The sequence below is a fragment of the Apis mellifera genome, linkage group LG9, assembly GCF_003254395.2.
Source record: "Apis mellifera strain DH4 linkage group LG9, Amel_HAv3.1, whole genome shotgun sequence".
NCBI classification, from domain to species: domain Eukaryota; kingdom Metazoa; phylum Arthropoda; class Insecta; order Hymenoptera; family Apidae; genus Apis; species Apis mellifera.
In genome coordinates, this window is record NC_037646.1 from 9671427 (window position 1) to 9694448 (window position 23022).

Sequence of the window (23022 nt, forward strand, 5' to 3'; positions counted from 1 at the left end):
TAATATTTCAGGTTACACAAATTATCGTGGAAAAATATTCATCGTATAATTATAATCCATTAGTAGAGTATATATATATATATATATATATATATATATATATATATATGAAAGATTCTAAAACCGAGAAAAAGAGAGAGAGAGAAAATAAAAGATAACGTATTGCGGCTAAGTATTCGCGAAATGAAATTTCATTTAAAAATTAACCAGAATTCTGTAGAACGCAGTTCGAAAGGGTGGCGTCTACTCCGCTGCCTCGACGCTCGACCCTGATTAACGACATCGCGAAATTAACCCGACAATTATTTCATTAGCGCCTAGTAAGACATTTTTCATCCGATCTCAATGGCCTTTGGGATCCAGAGAGAGGGAGATACACACACACATATACACGTAAACATACACATCAGTCGACTCGAATGCGTTACCCTTAATGATTCGATCAGAATTAACTGTAATTTAATTAATTAAAATCTCGTTATAAAAAAAAAAAAAAAAAAAAAGAAAGAAAACAACGATCTATTCCACATGGGATCAGACACGATCCAGGTTACCTTGTTATTAATATCAGATGAGTTTAGTTCCAATTTTAACTCGAATGTTCCATCCGGTTAGATCTGTTTGGATTAGAAGTTCGATCGATGATAAAAGACAGGCTGATGGACGAAAGACTGGACTGATGGCGGCGGTGGTTGTGGAGCATATAACATCGTAGTGGGAAAACGCGCGCGATCTTAATTATTGCGTTTCCATAATTTGCCGTTTAACGAGTGACAAGTATCCCGACGACGGCTCGGTGTCGAGACCACAACAGCTATATTCGTAATTAAAGGCAATTTTGAAAAGCGCGCGATCCTTGGCGGGCGCAGGCGTTCGCGTGGCTCGTTCGTCGCTCGCTCGCTCGTCAGATTTCACTCGTTAGTGTAGCCGCGGATTTAATTGCCCAACGCGCGCCACGGGAGAACAAAATCCGCCCGTTAAATCGCGCGCCGAGATTCTGATTCACTTTGTCGACCCACCGTGTCGACACCCGGTCGCGCTTTTCCACGCTTTCCAAAAGGTCGCGGCGAACGTATCCTTTTCACCACGAAAAAAAACAAGCTTCCGACGTATTAAGACGTATTCTCGCCACGGCCATTTTCTAATAAAGTCGTCGTTCCCACGTCGTTGGCGCGGACGGCTCGCAGCCTGTGAAAAACAGGGGTTGAAAAAGATTCCCGCGTTCCTAAGAAGGTTAGGGCTGGTTGCCTCCGGTCGACGGAGCGATAAAGAGGGGAGAGGAGAGAGGGAGAGAGAGGGACAGGAAGGGAAAGTTCGCGTTTCAGGAACACGGGTTTGAGAGCGGGTGTAACGGTGGTAACGGTGGTGGCTGCCGCCTCGACACCGACGTTGCAGTCGTGGTAGTTACGTGGTGGCTGGCGGCCACCGGGGGCGGCGGAACTCCACCCTCAAACGACTTTAACGAGCCGCCGTCTTAAAATGGGGATGCCGAGCTTGTGCCGAGTTTGCGCGTTTGTTTGATAAATTAACCCAGAAAAGTATGCTCCAACGTCGGAACACTTAACAAGCCTTAGAAGTCGAGAAGAGAGAGAGAGAGAGTGAGAGAGAGAGAGACCATGGCGAATGTGGAGCACGGATTCGTTGATACTCGCATACTTCGATATTACGTTTAACAGCCCTTGATTCCCAGCGAATTCGATTTACATCGATTTCGAGAAATGATTTCGAAATTTTATACATTAAGAGATTAGGTACGAGAAGCGACGTTTTAAAGAGACGATCGTTGAAAATTGGACGGGGATACGTTTAAGGGAAGCGAGGATCGGTGGACGGAGCGATGATTGTTCACTTGAAAGTATGGAAGGAACGCGTGTCACCGGCCATTATATTCCCGGTATTATCCCGGTTTTCCTGCGTTCGTTCCTTCTTTCACGGAATTCCCGTGCTCACCGGTGAAACTTAAACCCCAATCGCGCGCGCTGCTGGAAGGTTTCGGATTTTTCGAAAACGACAATGCGCGGCACGGCCCGCGCCACCGGTGACAAGACAGGGGCCTCCATTGAGAAAAATCCACTTCCTAGGTCTCGTGTTACCCGACTGTATTTTGACAGGATCTCATTGTCGTCGCGCGGCTAAGCCCTATTGACTCTATTATGGGCCTATTAGTATTATACTAGGATTTGTGGTTACTCCTTCAAAGAGACGTCCATCCCTCCCTCCTCCTTCGCAGACCCTCTTTCTTACCCCCGAAACCGAACCTTTCCCTCGCCTCCCTTCCTTCCTTCCTTCCTTCGAAACGCTCCAACGTGCAATTTCCTTCCACGAGTCGAGTCGAGTCGTGCTCAAACTACTCCACTACTCCACTACTTCGTTCTCTTTCTTTCTTTCCTTTCCTTTCCTTTCCTTTCCCTTTTTTTCTTTTTAATTCCTCTCTCGCATTCGTCGAAAAATTCTCGCGGGCCACCGACCGACTATTACCACGACGGGCGTGGTATCCAAATTGAACGAAACGCGCGACGAGACGAGTAATTAGCCCTCGCGAGCACGAGTTGCCCGTTGCGTTTCTCGATGCTCCAGATAACGAGCACTCGGTAATCGGGCTCGCCAACTGAACGACAAAATAATTACCGGCGTAAATAGCAAAAAAGGAGGAGGAGGAGGAGGAGAAGTATCCACGCCGGGCTGTGAAAAGAGCGCGTCGACGGGAGCTAAAAATATAAACTCTATCGCGAGATTCGCCGTTGGACGGGGGTGAGAAAGAGGGGGCAGCAGTGTGCGTGCGTGTGAAGCGCAGAATCGCACGCACGCACGCACGCACGCACGCACTCGTAGGCTCGAAGAGGCTGAACCACGAGAAGCTACCTTCGTTTTCCAAGTCGCGAGAGCAAGCATCGCGGAATGAGCTGCTACTTAGAGAGAACGGGTGGAAACGCATTCACCGGCACGCAATCAAGACTCCTCGTGGCTGCCGCCGCTACGTGCACGTACACGCGTCCACACGCGTGTGAAACCCGCGTGTTCCCGTTGCCCATTCATAGCGGTAAGATTTCGCTCGCGACTCCTCTCGGTGCGAGAAAGCGAAACCGATCCCCGGGAACGGGTGAAAGAGCGAGAGGAGAAAGCACGGGGTTGACGTTGGCTAAGTGAGAGAGGGTGAGGGATCAGGGAAGAGGAAGAGGGACGGAGGGAGGGAAAGCGGAGGACTACGGCCGCGCGCGTGTGTTTGAGGCGTGAATTCATGTATGCTCGCGAAGCACTCTTCACAGGGGACAATCGAGGTGTTGGACTGGAAATCCATACCAATTTGAGCGACTTACGGTCGTTCGCTTGAAAGCCCGGTTACACGCTAACACCGGTATATATATATATATATATATATATATATATCTATATACATTATATACATATATATATATATATGTATATACATATATATATACATCAACGATCCAACGATTCTCGTTTACGCACGAATCGAGAGACGTCGAACGTCCCTTCAACCCGACCACCATTTTATTCCTTCGTTTCGAGGTCAACCGCGCTCCAACTTCTCTCCTCCGCTGAAAAATTCTCTTTCCCCTTAAAGATACGAGTACGAGATTTTGAAGAAGACAGAAATTAGCGGTCTTGGTTGTTCCGAATATTTAACTGTCACAATACGGCAGTAACCGTGTAACAGCCCGCTTTCCCTCGCGATGGTGGTTGTGCGGCCGAAGCGAAGGTAGAAAGCAAAGAAGAATTACAAAGAACCGAGTGACGTGGCGGGATTTACACTAGAATTCTTGAAGGGACCTAGGCGGGGACAAAAGAGGCTCGTTGACGAGTCTCCGTACCCGCCTCCTACTTTCCGCCCGGAGTGTGAAATTAGTTACGTGCACGTGGAGGAAAGGGACGTGATGCGGCATAGAGACGAGGCTCGCGCGTAAATCGACTCGCGCGTAAACCCGCACGGTATTTTCAATTACTTTGACCCAGTGATGTAGTGCGCGTTAAACTCGCCGCCCTAACCTTCGACGCGTTAACCACCGGTGATCCAGATTAACGTTCGATATCGCAGATCATCGATATCGAGATCCGACTAACCGGAGTCCGCCTAACCGCGTCGCGACTGATCCTCGATAACTACAATTACCTTCAATTTCCTTTAATTTGGAGGAGGGGGGTTGCGCGCATCGATCGAACGGCAATCCTCTCCCCGGAAGAATCCCATCGACGGATCGAGAATACGACTAATTAACGATCGATCTCGGTCGGCCACGGATCAAAACGGATGCGAGGAATATCGAGCAGAAAGTTGGAGACAAAGTGGTATGGTACGCGTTCACGGGTAATGGACATAGTTTGCCGGTAATGTCCGAGACTAATTCCCGTGTTATTTCATTAACGTCCCGCAACTCCCGAGGGGTTAGACAGCCACGTCGGCCGACGCAGTATTGCCGTAACGCGGCTCGAGCCCAGGCCTCGTCTCTGCAGACCCCCGGAGGGGCTTCGTATTAGGCGCGTGTCAAAGGGTGAAAATTTACGAGGTGAGTAGCAGCCGCGAAAAGGCCGATTGATAGTCGTCTACCATCGTCTACCATCGCGGTACGTACTACACACGCACGATACACACATACGCGCGCACCTTCGAATAATGCCTCCGAGTTTACGGTATGGTGAAACATGCTTACCCGGCCTGTTAGCGCGCATGACTTTGTTACGGTGGGGTGGTAGATCGATACCGTTTGTCCGTCGATAATCGCGTTCCCGGATTTTCCATCGAACGTGCAGGAGGCGGGCAGCATCGGTGCAACTTGCCGCGAAATTAAATAATTAAAGTAACGAATTGGGGGATTTCCTTCTCAGTCGTTACAACGCGTGTCGCTCGACGATGAGCCTAGTTTTCTAGATTCTTGCGTTTGAGAATCGTTCGACCGTAAGAAACACTTTGCACGAGTGTAAAAGTGTTCCTTCCATTCAATTTTTCGAGAAGAGAAGAGAAAGAGATCGAGGATCGGTAGAAATTGACAATAATATTAAGAAAAAATAGAAAAAGACGAAAGGATTTCTTTCATAATTTCTTTCTCGCGCTATGACGCACCACTCGTCGAACGATAATAGCGATGGAACGGACTACTTTTGGATTTGTATCGAATAGCCATTTCGTATTTTCCGCGGGTAATCAGCCGAGAAGTATAGGAGGGGAGGAGAGATTTTCCTCGGATTCCCGGATTGGTTTGTTCGAGCGGATTACACGATTAGACGGGGGAGAGTCGTATGATTGACACCGCGGCCAGAGTGTAATGAGATAAACTCGTTTCTGACCGAATCGGGGAAATTTGTGGTCGTTTGGTCGATCGATGGGAAAATGAGAATTCGCTTTTTCGCACGAGCCAACGATGATCGTGTTATAGATATTTCTATCTCGTTAAAACCAATTTTTGCGATCGCGAGAGTGGAGGGCGATAAGAATGTGTAAGAAATATCGTCGTGACCGAGTGATGTAGACGTGGAACGTGATACGTTAAGCAGAAAGAGATAAAAAAGAAGAAAGAAAGAAAGAAAGAAAGACGAAAACAAAAACGAAAGAAAAGTGGGGAGAAAAATAAGAAGAAGAAGAAAAAAAAAAGAAAAAGAAAAAGAAAAAGAAGCCTCTCGGAGACGAGAGACTGAATTTTCCTACTTGTGACGGTGAGCACGCCCTGGCAGTGTTATCCAATTATTCTAAGTTGTTAAGGCGAGTTAGGGCGCTTAAGGGACTAAATTAAGACATTCCGCGCGACAAATCTCCCAAGAATCTCAATTAACTTCTCCCCGGGGGGGTGCCGCTACTTTAATTAACTGTTTAATTTCGTTTAATTTGCATTCGCAGTTGCATAAGCCACTGAACGAGCTAGCGAGTCTATTTTTTTCCACCCCCTCACCTCCCTTCGATACGAATCGATCATCTTGAAATTTCAATTCTTCCTCTATTCTCCTTCCAGCCGCGAACCAACGTCGAAGTCGAAAGCCTGCGATATCTGTTGTTTCGGGTCGCAAGTTGACGGATAGGAGGAAGGATGGAAGGACGCGAATATATTCTAATAGCAGTTCGAAGAAGATGTCGCGTAGGAAGAAGCGAAACCGTTCACGGCTCCCATCTCGGCCGCGCGCGCGGTATCGGTTTGAAGAGAGGTGTAGCCTAGTGGGCTAATTTGAATTGCAGCGGCTCTTACGCACACGTGATCGCGCAAAATCGGCCGCACGTACACGCGGAGGAGAGAGGAGCGCGGAACGCGATGAAAAATACAGGAGGAGGAGAGGGTCTCGCTACGTATTCGTGTCGCGAGTCTCTTATACGTGTCTGCAACCACTTTCCTGGAAACAAAGCCAGTCGGATTCATAATCCGCTAATTTGTTCAAGATTTTTTGCTCGAGTGGCGGCGCTTGCTTTGTCACAAATCCACCTCGTCGATGGTGGAGCGCGTGGGGCTCGCGTTCAAGCCGCTTTGAAGTACTAATCAGTATCGACCTGCGCCTACAGGCCGCACCCCTTATCCCGTGCTTCCACCATCGCCACCCGCCCCCACCCCCTCCTACTCCTCCAAGCCCTCCGATGGCCGGGTGGTATTTCTCCCTTTTTTTCCACTCGTTCCTCGACTTTCCGTCAGAAGCCATTCCGTCAGAGGCGTGACGAATCAACCCGCCAATTCACTCCTTTCTTTCCTTCCATCTCTCCTCCTCCTTTCTTTCTTTCTTTCTTTCTCTCTTCCTCCCCAACCAAATCACTCGATTCCGTTCCATTCGATTCGATTCGATCCCATTCGATCGAATTTTCTTGTTCCAATTTATCGAACGGTACTCAAAATAACGGGTCAACGATTACAACGGGGGAATCCTCGGAACGAAGGATTCGGTGCAAAGGCTCGGCACACTTTTCCCAGTCCCTCGGATGAAAGGGGTACGCGGGAACAATGGAGGACCGATTGCGCCACGTTTTGCGGAATCGTTTCGCGGAGATGTGTTACCAGGACGATATCAAGCGTGAGAAAAAGAAGAGAAAGGAAGGATAAAGGAGGCAGGGCGCGGGATAAGGAGGGGAGGCGGAAGAAGGTGGGAGAAAGAGGGAAAATGGGGAAGGAAGAAGAATCGAGGCGGCGCCGTGCGGCGAAAGCGCGCAAGATCGGCGCGGAGGAGCGCGCGGCGTGGAGGGAATAAAGGAAGAACAACGTTGTCGCGTGGCCGTGTGTGAGGGTGCGATAGAGAGAGGGAGAGGGAGGAAGAGAGAGAGAGAGCGTGTGGGAGCAAGAAAAGGAGTGGACCGACGGGAGTGTGCAAGGAGACTTCTCAGGCGTTGATAGGCAATCTAGTTGATTGCCAACTTCAAACGAACCGAAAAAAGCGGAGCGAGGAGGAGAGAGACGAGTCGGTGTACAAGCCGGTGGAAAGGCAAAGCCTCGACGCGAACCGGCGCGAATCTCGGAATTTTTAGACAATGCGATCCGCACAGTTCCCGCATTCCGACCCCCCCTTTCCTTCTCACCACCACCGATTAACGCGCTGCTGCCAAGCGAATCGATCATACGCCATTTACCATCCCCGAACATTCGTCGCCTCCTCGCTATCGCCTATTTAATCCTTATGTACCTACACCCCCAATATACCTACGTGTTACCAATTTTCTTCTACTCCATCTATTATAATTTCTCTCCACACGTGGCAACACGTTTCTCGTTGGAAATCCTTTTCCTTCTTGAATACCGTGCGTTTTCGAATAATAAGAGAATTAAAGATTCTTCGGAAAGCGAAAGTTTCGTTTCATTTATTACCACGTCTTTCTTTCCATCGATCTCGAAATTTTGAATTTCCAATCAATAATATTCTTACTTAATGAATTTTTCTTTTCGTATTCCAGAGAATCTATCGGAATCGGGGGAACAAAGGACATCGTTGATCGATGAGGGTGATTATTGAATGCGACGAGAAACTTTCGTAATCGATCTCACGACGATCGATATAATTATTATCGGGTAGAAATCGAGCGGTTGCCCGGTCTGTGCTCTCGTCTTTAAGTCTGGCCAAGATTTAAGACAAAAAGGAACGAATGAAGTGCGCCAAATAAATGCGTACTGTAAGACGAGGTGCTAGAGTGACGTTTGAATGGAAGGGCAGATCCTTTGTGCTGCACCGGGAACCCGACACCCGAAAATCGTTCTCAAAAAATTCGTTATACGGATAAAATTTACTCGCTTTACTCCGACCATCGTTGTTTATTATTATCGCGATACCATTTTGACGAAAAAACATTTTATCCCAATGCTTGCTATTCCTCCTTTACGTTTATCAAAATTTCTACTTCCACTTACGTAAATTATTCGAAGATGGATCGAGTTTCTTATACGTGCAACTTCTTCTTTTTAACGAACCCAATTAATTCTTCTCAAAAGTTTCTTCTCAAATGATTCCCGTACACGAGTATTTTCAAAAAACTAGCGACTGTGTAATAATTAAAAGAGAGAGGGGCAAAAAAAAAAAAAAAAAAATCTTACACAAACGAAACTCTGAGGTTTCGCCCGTGCAAGTTGAGAACAGTTTGCTCGAGTGCGGCCATTTTTACGTTTTGTCGAGGTTCTTTGTGTTTTGGTGAGACATTGCAGGTCTGCCCAACACTCAACTCATTATACCACTAATTATTCATAACGTTGGGGATTATTCTGACAAAAATATTCAATTCCCACAGTGCACTCACCCCGGCACTCACCCCTCTTTCTTTGCCTTATTCTTTCTCTCCGGCTCATCTAACGTATCCGACGTTGATCCCCCGTAAAACAGCGAGATGATTTCTTTCCGCCGTTCCAACAATCTCCAATCCACCTTTCTTCCGCGTTCGCGAAAATTTCAATCCTTCAACCGAGTATTGTATTCCCGAGATACAATTTGTGCAATCAATTTACTCGGAGAGAGCAGATATCAGGCAGCTGCTTGTCAACCAATCACTCGAAACTTGTTTGTACGCAAAATCGACGCAATGATTTCATTCCAGGGGCGTGAAGCCTTGGTCAGCTGTTCCTTTTCCCCAAAAACAGGCGAAAACTGGCAAACTACAATAGACAATAGAGAGAGAGAGAGAGAGAGAGAGAATTCTCTACTCGGATACACGGAGGAGGAAAGTCGCCTCGTCGATTTTCGGTAACACGATCTTGAGTGGCTCTCTGTTAAATGATATCCGTAAGTGGCACGTTAAGTGCTCGTTTCACGGTGGGACGACGATACGCCTATTAATTTACTTCAACCGACACGTGAGGGTTCATCCTTGTCTAAAGGTTGAAAAGCAATCCCCCTGATTGCCGATCAATGCTTTATTACGACGTCGACGTATCGATGACGGTGATGAAGAATGAATCGGTTGCAAACGTTCGTTAACAGTTGGCGAACGGGAGGAGGGAGGGGGAGGGAGGGATCAATGGGAGCGGGAATCGAGGCACCGCGGCTTTTTTAATTGGTTTCTCGGTTTTCTTTTTCTTCTACACGCGTACACACCCGCGGTGTGTGTGTACGGTGTAAGGAGCAACCGCGTTGTAAAAGGAAGTGCGGTTTGTATAGCGGCGTGGCGGAACGGCGCGTTCACAACGCGTTCTCTCCTCTTCCGTTCAAAAGTTCAGGTCACTATTATTTGTAAAAATTCGCGTCTAGGTAGTAAGAGAGAGGGGGAGGGGAGAGGCGCGATGTAACGACGCCGGCGGTCTCGAGATCCTTGTTCCTTCCCTGTTCCCTCGACGGGGATCCGTTTCTTGTACCCTCGGCCAAGATGTAGGTCTTAACGAACGTAGGTGTTAAGATTGAATGAAGTGGTCGCTTGTTACCGTGGTCACAATGCGCGCACGGTTGTTGTGTAAAATTAATTATCAATTCTTCGTTCCCTTCCCCCTCCCCCTATTCCTCCCCACCCTTACCTTCCCTTACTACCGAATGAAAATGAAACAGTTAGAGGTTCCATTCGTGGAATAAATGGTACGGTTATAATTGTCCAAGTACAATGGGGCACGGGCTCGCGAGCGAAACGATTTGACGGAAACAATGTCATCTTAATCGTCATCTATAAATAAACGGGGCAAGTTTTAATGATAATGACGCATTAACGCTCGCCACGCGGCTCGATGTTGTTCCGCCGGTCCAGCCTCGTTGGAAGAGCTGGAATAAGAAATTCGCGACGGAGCCATTTTCCCGTGGAAAAGCGTTACAGTTTTCTTCCAAGGGATCCGTTAATAGGGAGCCGGCCGGATTTCAACAATTTAATCTTAACGAAACGTTTGAACAACGGGGAAATTCATTAATCGGGGTAATTGTTGCCTGAAAATTATTTCTCCGTCTATATATTTCTTCAATAGAACTATAGAGACGCGTGTAATCGTTTGTGCGCATCTAAAGACGCGTTTAAATAAATTTTGTACAGCATGCATAACATATAAATACGAAACGCATGCATATTTTTTGGAAACTCGATAATCAACAAACCAAATATATACCGAATACTATCTTACACTTTAAATCTAGCGTCCAAAGTTCTAGATAGCTATTCAAAAATGGACGAATCGAAGGTTGCATAACGTAAACGATCATCGGTATCGACGTATATAAATGTTACACAATTATAAGAAATGATCCGTATCTTCAATTCGAAACCATTTCGAAATACTATTAAATTAGCTCGCGATCGATTTACATATGGCGGAGCGTCGTGTCCAGAGACGCGAGCGTGGCGAAAGAAAGGATGATATTAAGGATGATAACTCACCGTGGGGTGGCGTGTGCTGACTCGGACTGTGCTGATGATGGTTCGCGGTGACTGCGGTGCCCGGAAGTACATGCTGCGCGTGTGCACCCGGATGCACGTTGACACCGGCCGGTGAGGCCGGAAGTTGTCCCGGTTGATGTACCTGATGATGCGGTACGTGGTGCGCGGGGTGGGGGTGGGGCGGCGGCAGGAAGGCAGCGGCGACGGCCGCCTGCGCATTCAGATAGGCCATCCGCGAGGCCGTGAGGTTGCCCAGATTCCCAAGATTCCCCAGATTGCCCAGATGATTGGTCAGGCTGGGCATGTAGTCCCATAGCTTGTGGTGAGGCGCCGTGGGCGCGTAAGAAACGGCCGAGACGCCGGCCGGCGGTGATCCTTGGGGCGAGCCGCGATCGGTACCGCTTCCGTTTCCGGTACCGTTCAGCCCCAGCAGCTCCTGGATCGCGAACGGCGATCGCTGCGGCATCTTTGCGTTTCTCACCGATTATTATCGCGTCTCAAAACGGCATTATTCCCTTTCCAGATTTATCGTTTAACGTCGCGCTCGAGATAACGATCGAGATCCTTCTCTTCGCGCTTCTGTCCAAGTCCCTATGCTCAACGGCGCATGTTGAGTCTCGACTCGTCGAAGACTCGTTGAAAGAACGAAAGTTTCAAGAAGATCGTTGTTTCTCTACCTGGCCAGCTATTCGATCAAACAGTTTCGAATAGTTGTTTTCTCGTTGCTGTTTCGTATCGAGATCGAGTCTCGATTCGTAGGAACTTTTGTTTTTTTGTCTTTTTTCTTTCTTCCTTCCTCTTTCCTTTTACAAGATTCCGAGTGTTGGAGAAAGATTCGAATTCGTTGGGTTTCGTTCGAACTGTATCCGTTCGATCAAAAATTGTGGAACGATTCTTTCTTTCTACGGTCAAACAAGGAGGAATAGAAAAGAACGAGGCTGTCGGCGTGGCTAGGCCTTGACATAACGCTTGCTCGAGATCCGACGGTTTGCGGCGAGCATCGTTTTCGATATTTCTCTATCTTGACTCGAGAATAGGAAAGGAAACCGATCTCTACTCCGATAGGCTTGCTACGAAACGATAGCTAATTGAGCGGTTGATTTTCCAAAATATACAACGAGTTTCGACTTGTAATAAAACGAAGAGATACCGACCGGGGAACCCGTCACCGGTTCCTAAGTGTTTTCATAGATCTCCATCATTGGCAATTGCCGTGGAAAATGATGGATCGATATTTAGAATTACTAGGTTTGTTTACGAGTATACGTAAATTTAAAACTTATCTTCGTTGTAAAGGCGGAGAAGCCGGGGATCCGTCGAACGGAGAAACTGAGGAGCAAGTTGCGGCGAGCGACGGCAACCTGCGAGCGTCGACTCGACTGAAACGTATCGGCTTCTCCCTGTAAACGGCGCGACCGTATTATCTCGTATTATTATTTCGTTTCACACTTGAACACATCTACTCTGTCTAGAAACTACGCGTTTAACCTCACACTTTCAGCCTAAGTCTGTTCGTTGAATTGCGGTTTCGTTGTGATCAGGTACGGATTCCTGGGTTCATCGCTCGTCCGTTCGAGTATTAACCGAGACACACTCGTCCAAAGACAATCAAGGGCCTTATCTCCGGTGTCCAGGAATTCTATTCAACCTCGAGATAGCGCGGGTGACGGGTTTCGTTCATTCATCGCACCGAACAAAACTCTCCTTCGACCTCAACGATGCGCATGGAAATTTGTGGAACCGCTTCTTTCTTTCATTCTCTTCTCGCGCGGGGATCGAATTTCAAGGACAACAGAGTTCTTCCTCCTCCGCCTCCGCTCTGTATTCCTTCGCTCAACTCGGAAAGGCACTCGTCGGTGCACCGGCCGCTCTTCCGCCGCTATCTCGTACGAGGGGAAAAAAAAAAAAAAAACGTAGCGGACGATCAACGAGACGGCCAATCCTCCCTAGGGCAGAGATCAAGAGCAACGTCCAACGTCCGTTCCCGATTCCTTTTCCATTCTTTTCTTTCCCCGATCCCTCACACTTTTGCCCCGCGTCTCCTCTTCCTCTCTCCCTTTCCTCTCCTCTCCTCCAGAACTCGTGCACACTTGGTCAAATCGCGACGATTCGGCTACACCGATATACGGCCAAATAACACTGACAGCACCACCACAGCTCAGTCAAAGATCGGACCCATGTAGTACGTACGATACTAAACTCCCATCGCGTTCTTCCTCTCTTTTCCTCTCTCTCTCTCTCTCTCTTCCTCCCTCTCACTCTCTCTCTCTCTCTCTCTCTCCCTTTCTCTCTCTCCCTCTCCCTCCCTATCTATATTTCGAAACTCGACCGGACTCGAAGCGAACTCGTATAAATAATAATACACGCGGCTTCGAGACAAGAGAAGCAACGTGTTTACTCTGTACGGCCAGCCCCGGTTACGGTAACGTCCGAGTGTCGTAGTGGCGCAACCGTGTCGTCGTCGCGGCGATGGGCAACTGAGCTGGCGAGCACAGCACAGGGTTGCTCGACTGCGCGCCAGCCAACGAAGAAGGGAAACCCCCGGGGGCGGCTGTGCACCCGTACACGTACCCGCTCACACACTCACACCCTCCCGCGGAGGGTGGCGTTTACCCGACCCACACACCCCCTCCGACGTCGCGTTCCCCCTTTCCCCCGCCCCGCTCTTCCCGCTCCCTCCCTCTCTCTCTCTCTTTCTCCCGCACACTCTATCCACTCTCTCTCTCTCTCTCGTTTCAACGGGTCCCGCGATCCCTTCCCCTTCGTCACCGCCCGCCGCCTCCCTTTCTACCCGACGCGTACACAACCCCACTCTCGGCCCTTCTTTTCAACACTCGTCGACCCCTCGCAACAAAGGCGCCTCCGCTACTTTACGCGCCGACAGTGGCCGTCTCGCATCGCGGATTGGTCGGTTTTTTGAGACGGCCAGCCGGGTAGACATAGCCCTAGTTACCAACGGGAAGGTGGGGTCTACCGATGTCAACGCCTCAACCGGCTACGCCTACGACAGACCGGTTTACCACAGCCTGAAAAGACCTCGATCCTCGAGCTTGCCGAACTTGGCCCGTCAGGACACCGCGTTTCTTCCTAACTCGCGAGAACGGGTACGCGCCGTGCTCGATCGCCCCGCACGTTTTTCTCTTTTTTTTTCTTCTTCTTCTTCTTCTTTTTTTTTTTTCCCCCCCGAGCGTGGATACGCTCGCAACGATGACCGTGACTCTGAATCACCGATCCCATACTCTCGGGAGAGTCGTATCGGTTCGTCCTCTCCTACGAAATTTCATTGCCAATTATTTCCCGAATGAAACGAATTCGTATCGTGTCGTATTTCTCAGATCGACGATAGATAGTGGATCGAGATTTTTTTTTTTTTGTCAGATATATCGATTAACCCAATTAATCAAATTGGTGTATCGATCGATCGATTTCAAATTGTCTCGTTCCTGCGATTTTTTTCCGAATGAATGAGCACATCCGTCGATTGAAAGAGATACGAAACAAATGATTAAAATTTAACCCCCAAGTTCTCGAAAGCAAAGTTTCAAGATCCTTTCGCTCGGCGGAGTCGGAGCAAAGATCCTTGGACAAAAATTGCGGTACGGTGAAACCGGCTTTCGCCCAGAAACCTTTATTAACGAAGGGGGAGTGGTCTGAGAACGGGCCAATCAGAAAGCGCCACTTTCAACCCTCATTGGCCAGGACGTAAATCGATTTATCACTCAACTCGTCCACGGTAGACAGGGGAAACACGCCCTTAAGGCCGTCCGACTTAAGGTCTACTCTCCTCGGATACCTTGCGCGACGCTCAACACCGCCAATTCCACTTGAGAAGGATGGTGGTGGTGTTGGTGGCGTTGTTGGTGGTGGTGGATGGTGCGGCGGGGGTGGCGCGATCGTAGGAACACAGAAAGGGTGTGGAAACTCGTGATCTTCGCCGGCCAACTTCCCGATAGTGTCGGAGGGAATTTTTTCAAAAGACTGCTGTGCCCCGTGCTCGGATCCCAACTCTCAAAATTGAGCTATTTTTCGAAAACGAACCTTTTCCTTCTCTCTTTCTCTCTCTTTCTCTCTCGTTTTCCTTCTCTCTCCATTTTTCAAGTTTCTTTCTTTCTTTGCTAAAAATTTTGTTATTTAATTTTGTACAGCACAAAGGGTTCAGAGGATTATTCGGAGGCGAGTATCTGAATACTAAAATTTACGATTCCTTTTTTATTCAAATCTTATGATAATGAGATTTTTAGTAACGAGAATCTTTGATAACTAGATCTGTGACTTTGATTGTAAACTCGTTATTCGACAATTTTCTAGGCCGATGGAAAATAAAGAGAGGGATCGAAAAGATTGAACGTCGAAAAAATTGTATTCGAAAGAATTGATAAAGTGTAGGACACGGAGGACGCGCGTGTACATTTACGTTAGTCCAACGTTTGTAAGCAATAACTCCAAAGAAGCGTAATACCGATGCAGAGATGGTCTTTTTATCGGCGAAAAACTCGCGCATCTTCTTCGAGGGCGAGAAGCAAAAAGCGGGGCGAGAAAGAGAAAGGTTTTGTGCTCGAACCTTTGTTTCGGTAAAATATCTCGGAGTTCTTGCGTTCATCTCTTCAGCTAAGGAGAGAGGTATAAGAACGGCTCTCTTCATTTCTAGTCTCGCTCGTTTGTCCTTTATATTAAGAAATTATTGTTCGTTTTCAACCGTTTTTATGGAACGGATCTTGGTACAAAAATTACAATGATTACTTTGATCTTAACATCGCGTGCAAATATTTGCAAAGACAAATTAAAAAGGATCGTTTAATTCTATGAAACTTTTTTTTTTCCATTAATCTTTTGATTAATTTTTCAAATTGTTTAAATTCCTCCCAAACAACAAAATGATATCATCATTGCTATTGTCACATTTATTCACATTTATCTCTATACTACTCTCTTTGTTCCCATTATTAAGCATTTGCATATTATTACAATTGTTATCACCTCTTCCTTTTATCATACTTTAAATATATCTCGAAGAATAAAATTAAAATTTTACCGAATTTTATCTCTACGGATCTCAAGCACAGCATTCACAAAAAAATATCTAAAAAGAGAAAACTGAAACGTACAAGATCTTGGTAGAATTTAAATTACGAAATTGGAAATACATACCGATCATGTGGCACGCATCATCGCTCGCGCAAACACGGTTACCGAACGCGTTCAACAGCGTTGAGGCTCGAAAACCCGGTGGATCCCTGAAATTGCAATTACTCCGCGTCGCCAGGGGAATTTCGAAGGATTTGAAAAAATGCTTAAACTACTCGAGATAGATATATATCGCGGCGAAGGAAGCAGAGGGGAGGGGGCCCTCATTTGCCAGCGCACTTCAACGACTTCAGAATCGAGCACTTGCTTTACTTCTTAACTTAACCGATTATTGTACTTCTAAATTCAGCGCATTGTGCCGGTTGTCGCGCGAGGGTTGTCGTATCACTCCCATACAGGGAGGCGCGGATATCTTCATCGGGTCAGATCGCGAACGCTCTCCCCGCGTTTAAGCCCCCTTCAATCAAGGATTCACACGCTATGGCTACGGGGCACACACGCTCCAACAATTTTTTTCCTTCTCTTTTTTATTTTTTTCGCAAGAGGATCGAGTAAGTTGGCAACGCGTCGCGATAATTTGCAATATTCACGTCGTTGGAAAATCCAGAGATTTTCGACGCGAAACTTCTTCTACCGCACTGCTCTTCCCCCGCCGTTCGTTTGCCTCGTTTAAAAATTTCCAAATTGTGAGTTTGTCGCTCGTTAATGTTCGCCAACTCGGGAAAAATATTCTTGGGTATGTATATACAGATTAATTGAGAAACTCGAAACTCGTAATAAAGTGTACAAGTATATATTATCTCGTAACGGATATATATTCGAGGCGACGAAAGAAAAAGGAAACGACAAAAGGATGGGTTGGAAAGAGAAAAAAATAGAGAGCGTGAATTGATCAAATTTTCCTTTTGTTAACCCGTTAACGGGCGTTTATTTCGTGGGCCGCGCTATTTACAATTAGTCGATGCGCTATGCAACGATCCTAGTTCCGGATAACTAGACCTCAAACCGCTCTCGTTCCCCGTAACGTGTACGCGTTCCGCGCAGGAACCGGGCTGCCTCAACTCACGCTCTGTTAATTTATCTAATTACGATAGTAGTCGAGATCATTTATCCCCGCACGAGAGGAAATTTGAGACGAGCGCCGCCGGGAAATATGAAATTAGTCGCAATGCTTTAGGAACCTCGAAATTTCGTGATATTACGATGTAACCGAAGCTCGAAATCTCTCGTTTCATAGCGTGGATCGCGGCGAACGGGGCACGAGCAGCAATTTTACAAAATTCATCCATTCGATCTTTCAAAGAAAAGAAAAAAAACAAAAGGAAGAGAAAAGAAACCTTATCTTCGATTCTTATTCGAACATGTTGCTCCTCCACTACGTTCAAGAACAAAAAGGAAGAAAGAAAAGAAAGAAAAATTTAAACCCTCGATTCTAATAAGAATAAATATATAATTTTACTCAAAACTTTCAAACGATTGAGATATCGGTTGCTGCGATACTCGCCACCGATCCGTCCGAACAATCGCACGCTCGACCCGAAGCCCGATCGATGTATAATGCCGGTAAATTAATTTCTGAAACCCGGTTTCCTCCGAAGAGGCCCACTTCTAACATCGGGAAACGGCCGTGCCCTTCGCTCGGCCGCGTTCCCTACCTGCAAACAAACGAGCGAAAGGATCTCATTGCTCCGCCAATCCTCTTTTCGCCAACATTTTCGCCGAGTCCTGCAAAATTGTTAATCCAAAGCTTTTCCAATTACACGGCCCGTCCCCGTCCTCTCCGCGCCCGCTTCTCCTTCGAACCGCCGCCGCGCTCTCTCCTTTCGCCGACCCCCTTCCTTCTCCCCCTCCTCTCCCCCCCTCGCTCCGCTCTCTTTCGGCTCTTTGTAAGCGAAAATACTCAATTCGGACGTTAAATTCAATTACAGCATTCCTGATTAATCCTAAGTATCCTTTTCCGAAGGAAGGACGCCTCCCCCTCCCCCTCCCTCCGCCAACGTCTTCTTCGAACGAGCTGGATCTCTTTCGGCTTAGCTTGTTCTTAAGTTGAATAACTGTTGCGAACGATATGACGCCATTAAAATCTGCTGATCCCGATTCTGCCGACGATAGATTCCGTAGCTACGCGCCGCTCCAGATTATTATTGCTCGATGGAAAATTATCATTACCGAGCTATTCCCGGAAAAGGCTCTCTTTTCGATTGGATTGGTTATCGAATGTTTCATGCGAGAGGGAGGGAGAGTGTAGACGCGTTGAGAAATCAACGACGTATAATAAAAGCGGGTAGTTGAATCGAGGAATCGAAGAATCGTATCTCTTCGTAAAAGAGGAGAAGCGACGAGGCATCACTTTTCCGTTCATTCAACGCGTTCTTCGTTCGTTATTTGGGACATTCGTGGATTATTTTTTTAAGTTGATACGTTCTTGAAAGAGTGTATAAGAGACGCATAATTCGTACGAGATTCCTACGAACGCAAACTACCCCTATCAGCGGCAAATTGCATCTTTATTCGTGAGAAAAATTCGTGTAATTGCGAGTCAGGATCGATTGTTCGATCGTTTCCTTCGACAACTTATTAACGGTGAACAGTGTTTCGTGGTATTTCGAGCGGAGGAACGTGGACCACCCAGGGCTCGTCAGAAAGACGACAAGATAATTTCTGCCTCTCAAAAAAGTCAGCCAGTCATCGCCTGTAACTGGTAGTCCTTCTCTTAATATTCGTTCCATGAGCCCTTAAGTATCCACGGCCACTCGAGCTTCTCACAATGCCTTGACCGGCGCCGTGGTATCTCATTCTAGTTGTTCGGATAGCTGCGTTGCGTCTTAAATACGTCTAAATGACGCGCGGAAGCGCATTTCTCAACCAGACTGGAACGGGAAACGAGGTGATCCGATCACGGGTAAGAAGAAATATCCGTTCGTTTCTATCCACCTCTCTAACATTTCGCGATATATTCTAAAAAAATTATTTAAATTGTCCTTATTTACCTTTTAATCAACCGGTAATTTTCTTCTTTAAATAATTACATCCTTGCATTTTCGTAACTTGCCGATATTCGCATCGAATAATTTTGTTTCGATTTTTCGAAGGAATATTTCGATATTGGATGTGAATTTTTCTGAAAAAATTACCTCTCTTCTGAATCACGAAACCATCTTGATAAAAGTGATTGAACGCGATCGTAGATGATCCTGGATTAAATCCGATCGACGATCGACGATAGAATTGTGCAACGACGATTAATGCTCGTTAGGAGGCAGTATTTTCAAAAATGTGGTGTACTTTTTCCAAAATCTCTGGTGAATTTCAAGGTTCTCGTGGGTTCCAACAGATGGCAGCATACATCTAGTCGGTAATTCTGAACGTGCTGCCGTCTGCGCGCCGGGGATCGAACTGAATTCCGGTCAATTCTTTCTCCCCTTAACGGGGGAGAATAATATTCCCTGAAATCCTCGCCAGCTCCATTTTGCTTGCCCGTACTCGGTTGCATCGCGAAGATCGACGACGCGTCGTCGCAACGCCGCTTTACAATACCGTCAAATTACACCACGCACCCTTTGTTCACGGAAACACTCGCAGGACACTCGCTTCCGTGCCGGGAGCGCGAGCATTTTTCCAGCCAGAAATCGCTCGAATTTACATTCCTTTCAATGTTCGAATGAATACCCTTCCCGACGAATGGAATCCAACTTACCTCGAAAAGACAATGGTCCGTTCACGATATGAAATTCGTTCGTCTCGTTAATTGGCGATAGAAGATTTATCTTGCGATTTAAAAAAAAAAAGACGTTGATCATTCGTCGATGTACACATATTTCCAATTTTAGATTCCTATTTATCCTCGTCCAGTTAATCGTTCCGTTGCGCGACGACATATCATTTCACCGCGAGCTTTTTCATCGCAAAATCTAATAATTTAATATCCATATCTCGAAATGATCGTACGCCGAATTCGGTATGCTTTTATAAACGTTGGAATTGAAATCCACTCATTTTTCGTGGAAAGAGATTCGTTTAGAAACTCGACTCGAGTATTTTTCTCTTGTTGAAAATTTGATTTTTACGTAATCAATCGTGCCGTAGGATTCCGTAAAGATCGATTTCTGAAATCTAAGCGATGAATTTCGTTGCCTAACAATCACGGAAGAAACAGAGAGAAAAGTCGAATGGCGTGGCCGTGTGAGAAATAAGCGCAACTTCCTTCGCCGAGAATTCTTTTATTTATTTATCTCTTCTTAGCTTAGGCGCGAATAAAGTTCGGCTCGACGTTTCCCTTTCACCACACACGACTCACAACGCACACATTTCTCATGGAGGAAAAATGCCAGGAGGCCTCGGATCGTTGGGAGAGAATTGAGATCGGAGCGAGTCGATCCTTTGATCGGCGAGGCAAGCTCCGCGATCGGTCGTGGCCTCCGGGATCGAGCCCACGACTTCCAAAGTCGAGTTCTTCGAATATTCTGGAAATTTATCAAAGTGCGGTCGCGCGCCGGCTGCCCTTAATGGTGCACCGGATACGACTTCAAAAGGAATTACGTAATACAAGTTTTTTAACGGGCTGATCGCGAGGTAACGCAACCGTCTATCTACAACGGCGGGAAAGGAGAAAGCGAGCCCTCGTTAAATATTAAACTTTAAGGATCGCTTTTCCATGAAGAAGCTCGTCGTCGTCGTCGTCGTCGTCGTCGACTTTGCGCGCAAACACACAGACGCGCAAATACCCACACTTATCTGCGAATTGTACGCGCGAATACACGATAGACGAGCGTTGTCGCGGAGACAAGAGAAAGAGAGAGATGCACGCATACCGTTGCGTGCTTAACACAGGCGTCCATCCTCCTTCTCGTTTCTCTCTCGTAACGACATCGCGTTCGCGATCGTTGGAAACGAGACATTTGCGAGATTATGCCAATCCGGCGTGTAAACCACCCAGGGAGTGGAAATACTTATGAGTTTCTGCTGCGAGAGCCTCCTCTTTTTGTCCCTCCTCTCTCCCTCCCCTCCCCCTCCCTCCTCACCTTCTTACCACCAGTGTGAAAGAGAAATTAACGCATTGACTGATGCTCGAGGGTGTCTCGCCGAGTTTTGCAACGTTTTAATGTCTTTTCTGCCTCGGGACACGCACAATGGGGATTTGCTTGTCCTAACTTGATTGAAGCGTATTGTCCAAATATTCGCCAATTCACTCCGCTCTTTATTACACGCGTTAGCGTGTAGATCCAGATCTCGTCTCGCGAGAAGATTAGGGGAACGGATACTCGTGGAATCGGCTTCGGTTCGCAAGGAAACTTTATCCACAGTTTAGAAATGGAAAATCGAAGGGGAAACGCGTTGTCGATAATTTTTCTAAATTATAGCTCAGCTTCGCTATTCGTTGCGCACGTATATGCACGAGGTCAAATATTCCCAGATATCGATTCGTTTTATCGTCCGGCAATTTTTGTCATCCGGCCAGTTTGTACGGAATTTGATGGAGGGAGGCGAACGAAGGGAGGAAATTTCCACGGGGCGTAGAAACGAAATTGGCCCGATTTGTCATCCGTGTCAAATCTCGGTCTAAGCACGTCTGGTATTGGCCACGTTGGGTCCGCGCGTCATTCGCTCATTATACGATCCAATTAAGGCCCCGGCCGGTACACGGCAACAGTCACAGTCCTTCCATGTGATTGGCCCTATTCGGAGACAACGCGTTCCCATAGGCGCCTCGGGCCTTTAATGGCTCGGAATCATTCGATGCCGATTCCTTGACAGTCACGATTTCTCGTTTATTGCACCGCCGTCCCCGATCTCGCTCTCTCGAAATTCGCTCGTCGCTCGCCGGCCACCTAATCGCGCGTTCAAACGACCAGATAAAGTTTCGAGCGGCAAAAAAACAATGTACCAACAATGTTTTTCTTTTAAAATACGTGTCATTACCGTTTTACCGCAAAATATTTCTATCCGATTTACCGATTTAATCAATATGTGAAGTGGAAATAAAAGAATCAAAAGAGATTGGCTCTAATTTTCACTCCGGTTGCCACTCTCGTCGAATCGAGCGTGTTATTCTTAGCACGGATATTCGTCGAGCGTTCGAACTTGACTGAACGTAACACCTCTCGCAGCTTAGAGCTACAAAATAAAATTTGTATTAGTATACGAGCAGTAATTTGCTTACCTATTTCGATTTAATAACAAAGGCGCACGGTCGTATCCAATCGTTCGTTTGTTGACAAACCGACAATCCGGTGGCAATCTAACAATCCGGATTCAATGTTGTTCTTCTCTCTCTCTCGTGGAAAAATTTATCTCCCCCTTGCTCGATATTCGGACGCCGAGAATCGAAAAAGGGTGGTGGAAAGCGATATTATTTTCCATATTGCGCCCATCGAAGGAGGAAAGGCGTGGCGGTTGATAAAAAAGAAACGGCCATAATGATTCGCGTAACGATTTCGGTTTATTTTCCCGCGTGATACACATGGAAATATCTAATGGGACGGCGCGTACAACCCCAAACGCTCTCATTACCGCATCTCGTTCTTTTTTCTTCGGCATTTTAATTGCAGCAATGGGCCGCGCCACCACGCTAAGAAATAATTATGCTTGCCCGGCGCAGGTACCAAACACCTACACACGCCCAGCCGCGTTCTACCAACACTGGCCTCCTCTCCCTCGTGCGCTCGGACCTTCCTTCCCTGTTAAGGGGTGCACAGAACCCCCGAAGAGTCCGCCGTTTCTTGTTTGCACGACCCCCATCGCAACCACGATGGTATCACACGTGCCACGCCCCCTTAACGACGAAATTACAGCAGCCATGTTTGTTCCAAGATCAAAGTCCAAGGGAGCCAGGTGCGACGAGCGCGTCCTTCTCCTTTCCGTTCGCTCGCTCGAAAAAAAAAAAAAGAAGAAGGAAAAAAGACGCGCGGATGCATCGAGCCGATCTTCCTTCTCCTCCTCCTCCTTCTCCCCTCCCCTCCCCTCTCCGCGAGAAACGACGATTTTTAGGAGAAACGTCGTTTAATTCTTTGACGCCTTCCGAGATGATCCTCCCGAGACGAGTAGAATTTTTTTCCCTTTCCTTTTCCTTTCGAACCGATTCGAGATTCGATTCTCCGATAGACTCGAGATTTCTTTCCTTCCAATTTCAATCGTGGATTTATTCTACGGTCCTTTTTCTCCTTTATACTCGAATTTTAATTGAA

At 47.0% G+C, this 23022-nt stretch overlaps 1 protein-coding gene and 1 non-coding gene across 5 annotated transcripts in view; both read right to left on the reverse strand.

Moving 5' to 3' along the window:
• LOC411315 (visual system homeobox 2) overlaps nt 1-13406 on the reverse strand; it is a 54175-nt gene extending 40769 nt beyond the window's left edge. Inside the window, exon 1 of one of the 4 annotated variants that reach the window (XM_006561856.3) lies at nt 10754-13406. In XM_006561856.3, coding sequence (XP_006561919.1) covers nt 10754-11219 — 466 coding nt within the window. In that variant the 5' untranslated portion in view covers nt 11220-13406. The remainder of the gene's footprint in view (nt 1-10753) is intronic. The other 3 variants (XM_394790.7, XM_016914175.2, XM_016914176.2) reach the window with 3 other exon arrangements.
• A 7709-nt stretch (nt 13407-21115) lies between these two features.
• On the reverse strand, nt 21116-21223 carry Mir3752 (microRNA 3752). Its single transcript, NR_039444.1, has one exon. It is a non-coding gene; the product is annotated as a microRNA 3752 (primary transcript).
• Nucleotides 21224-23022: the final 1799 nt, after the last annotated feature.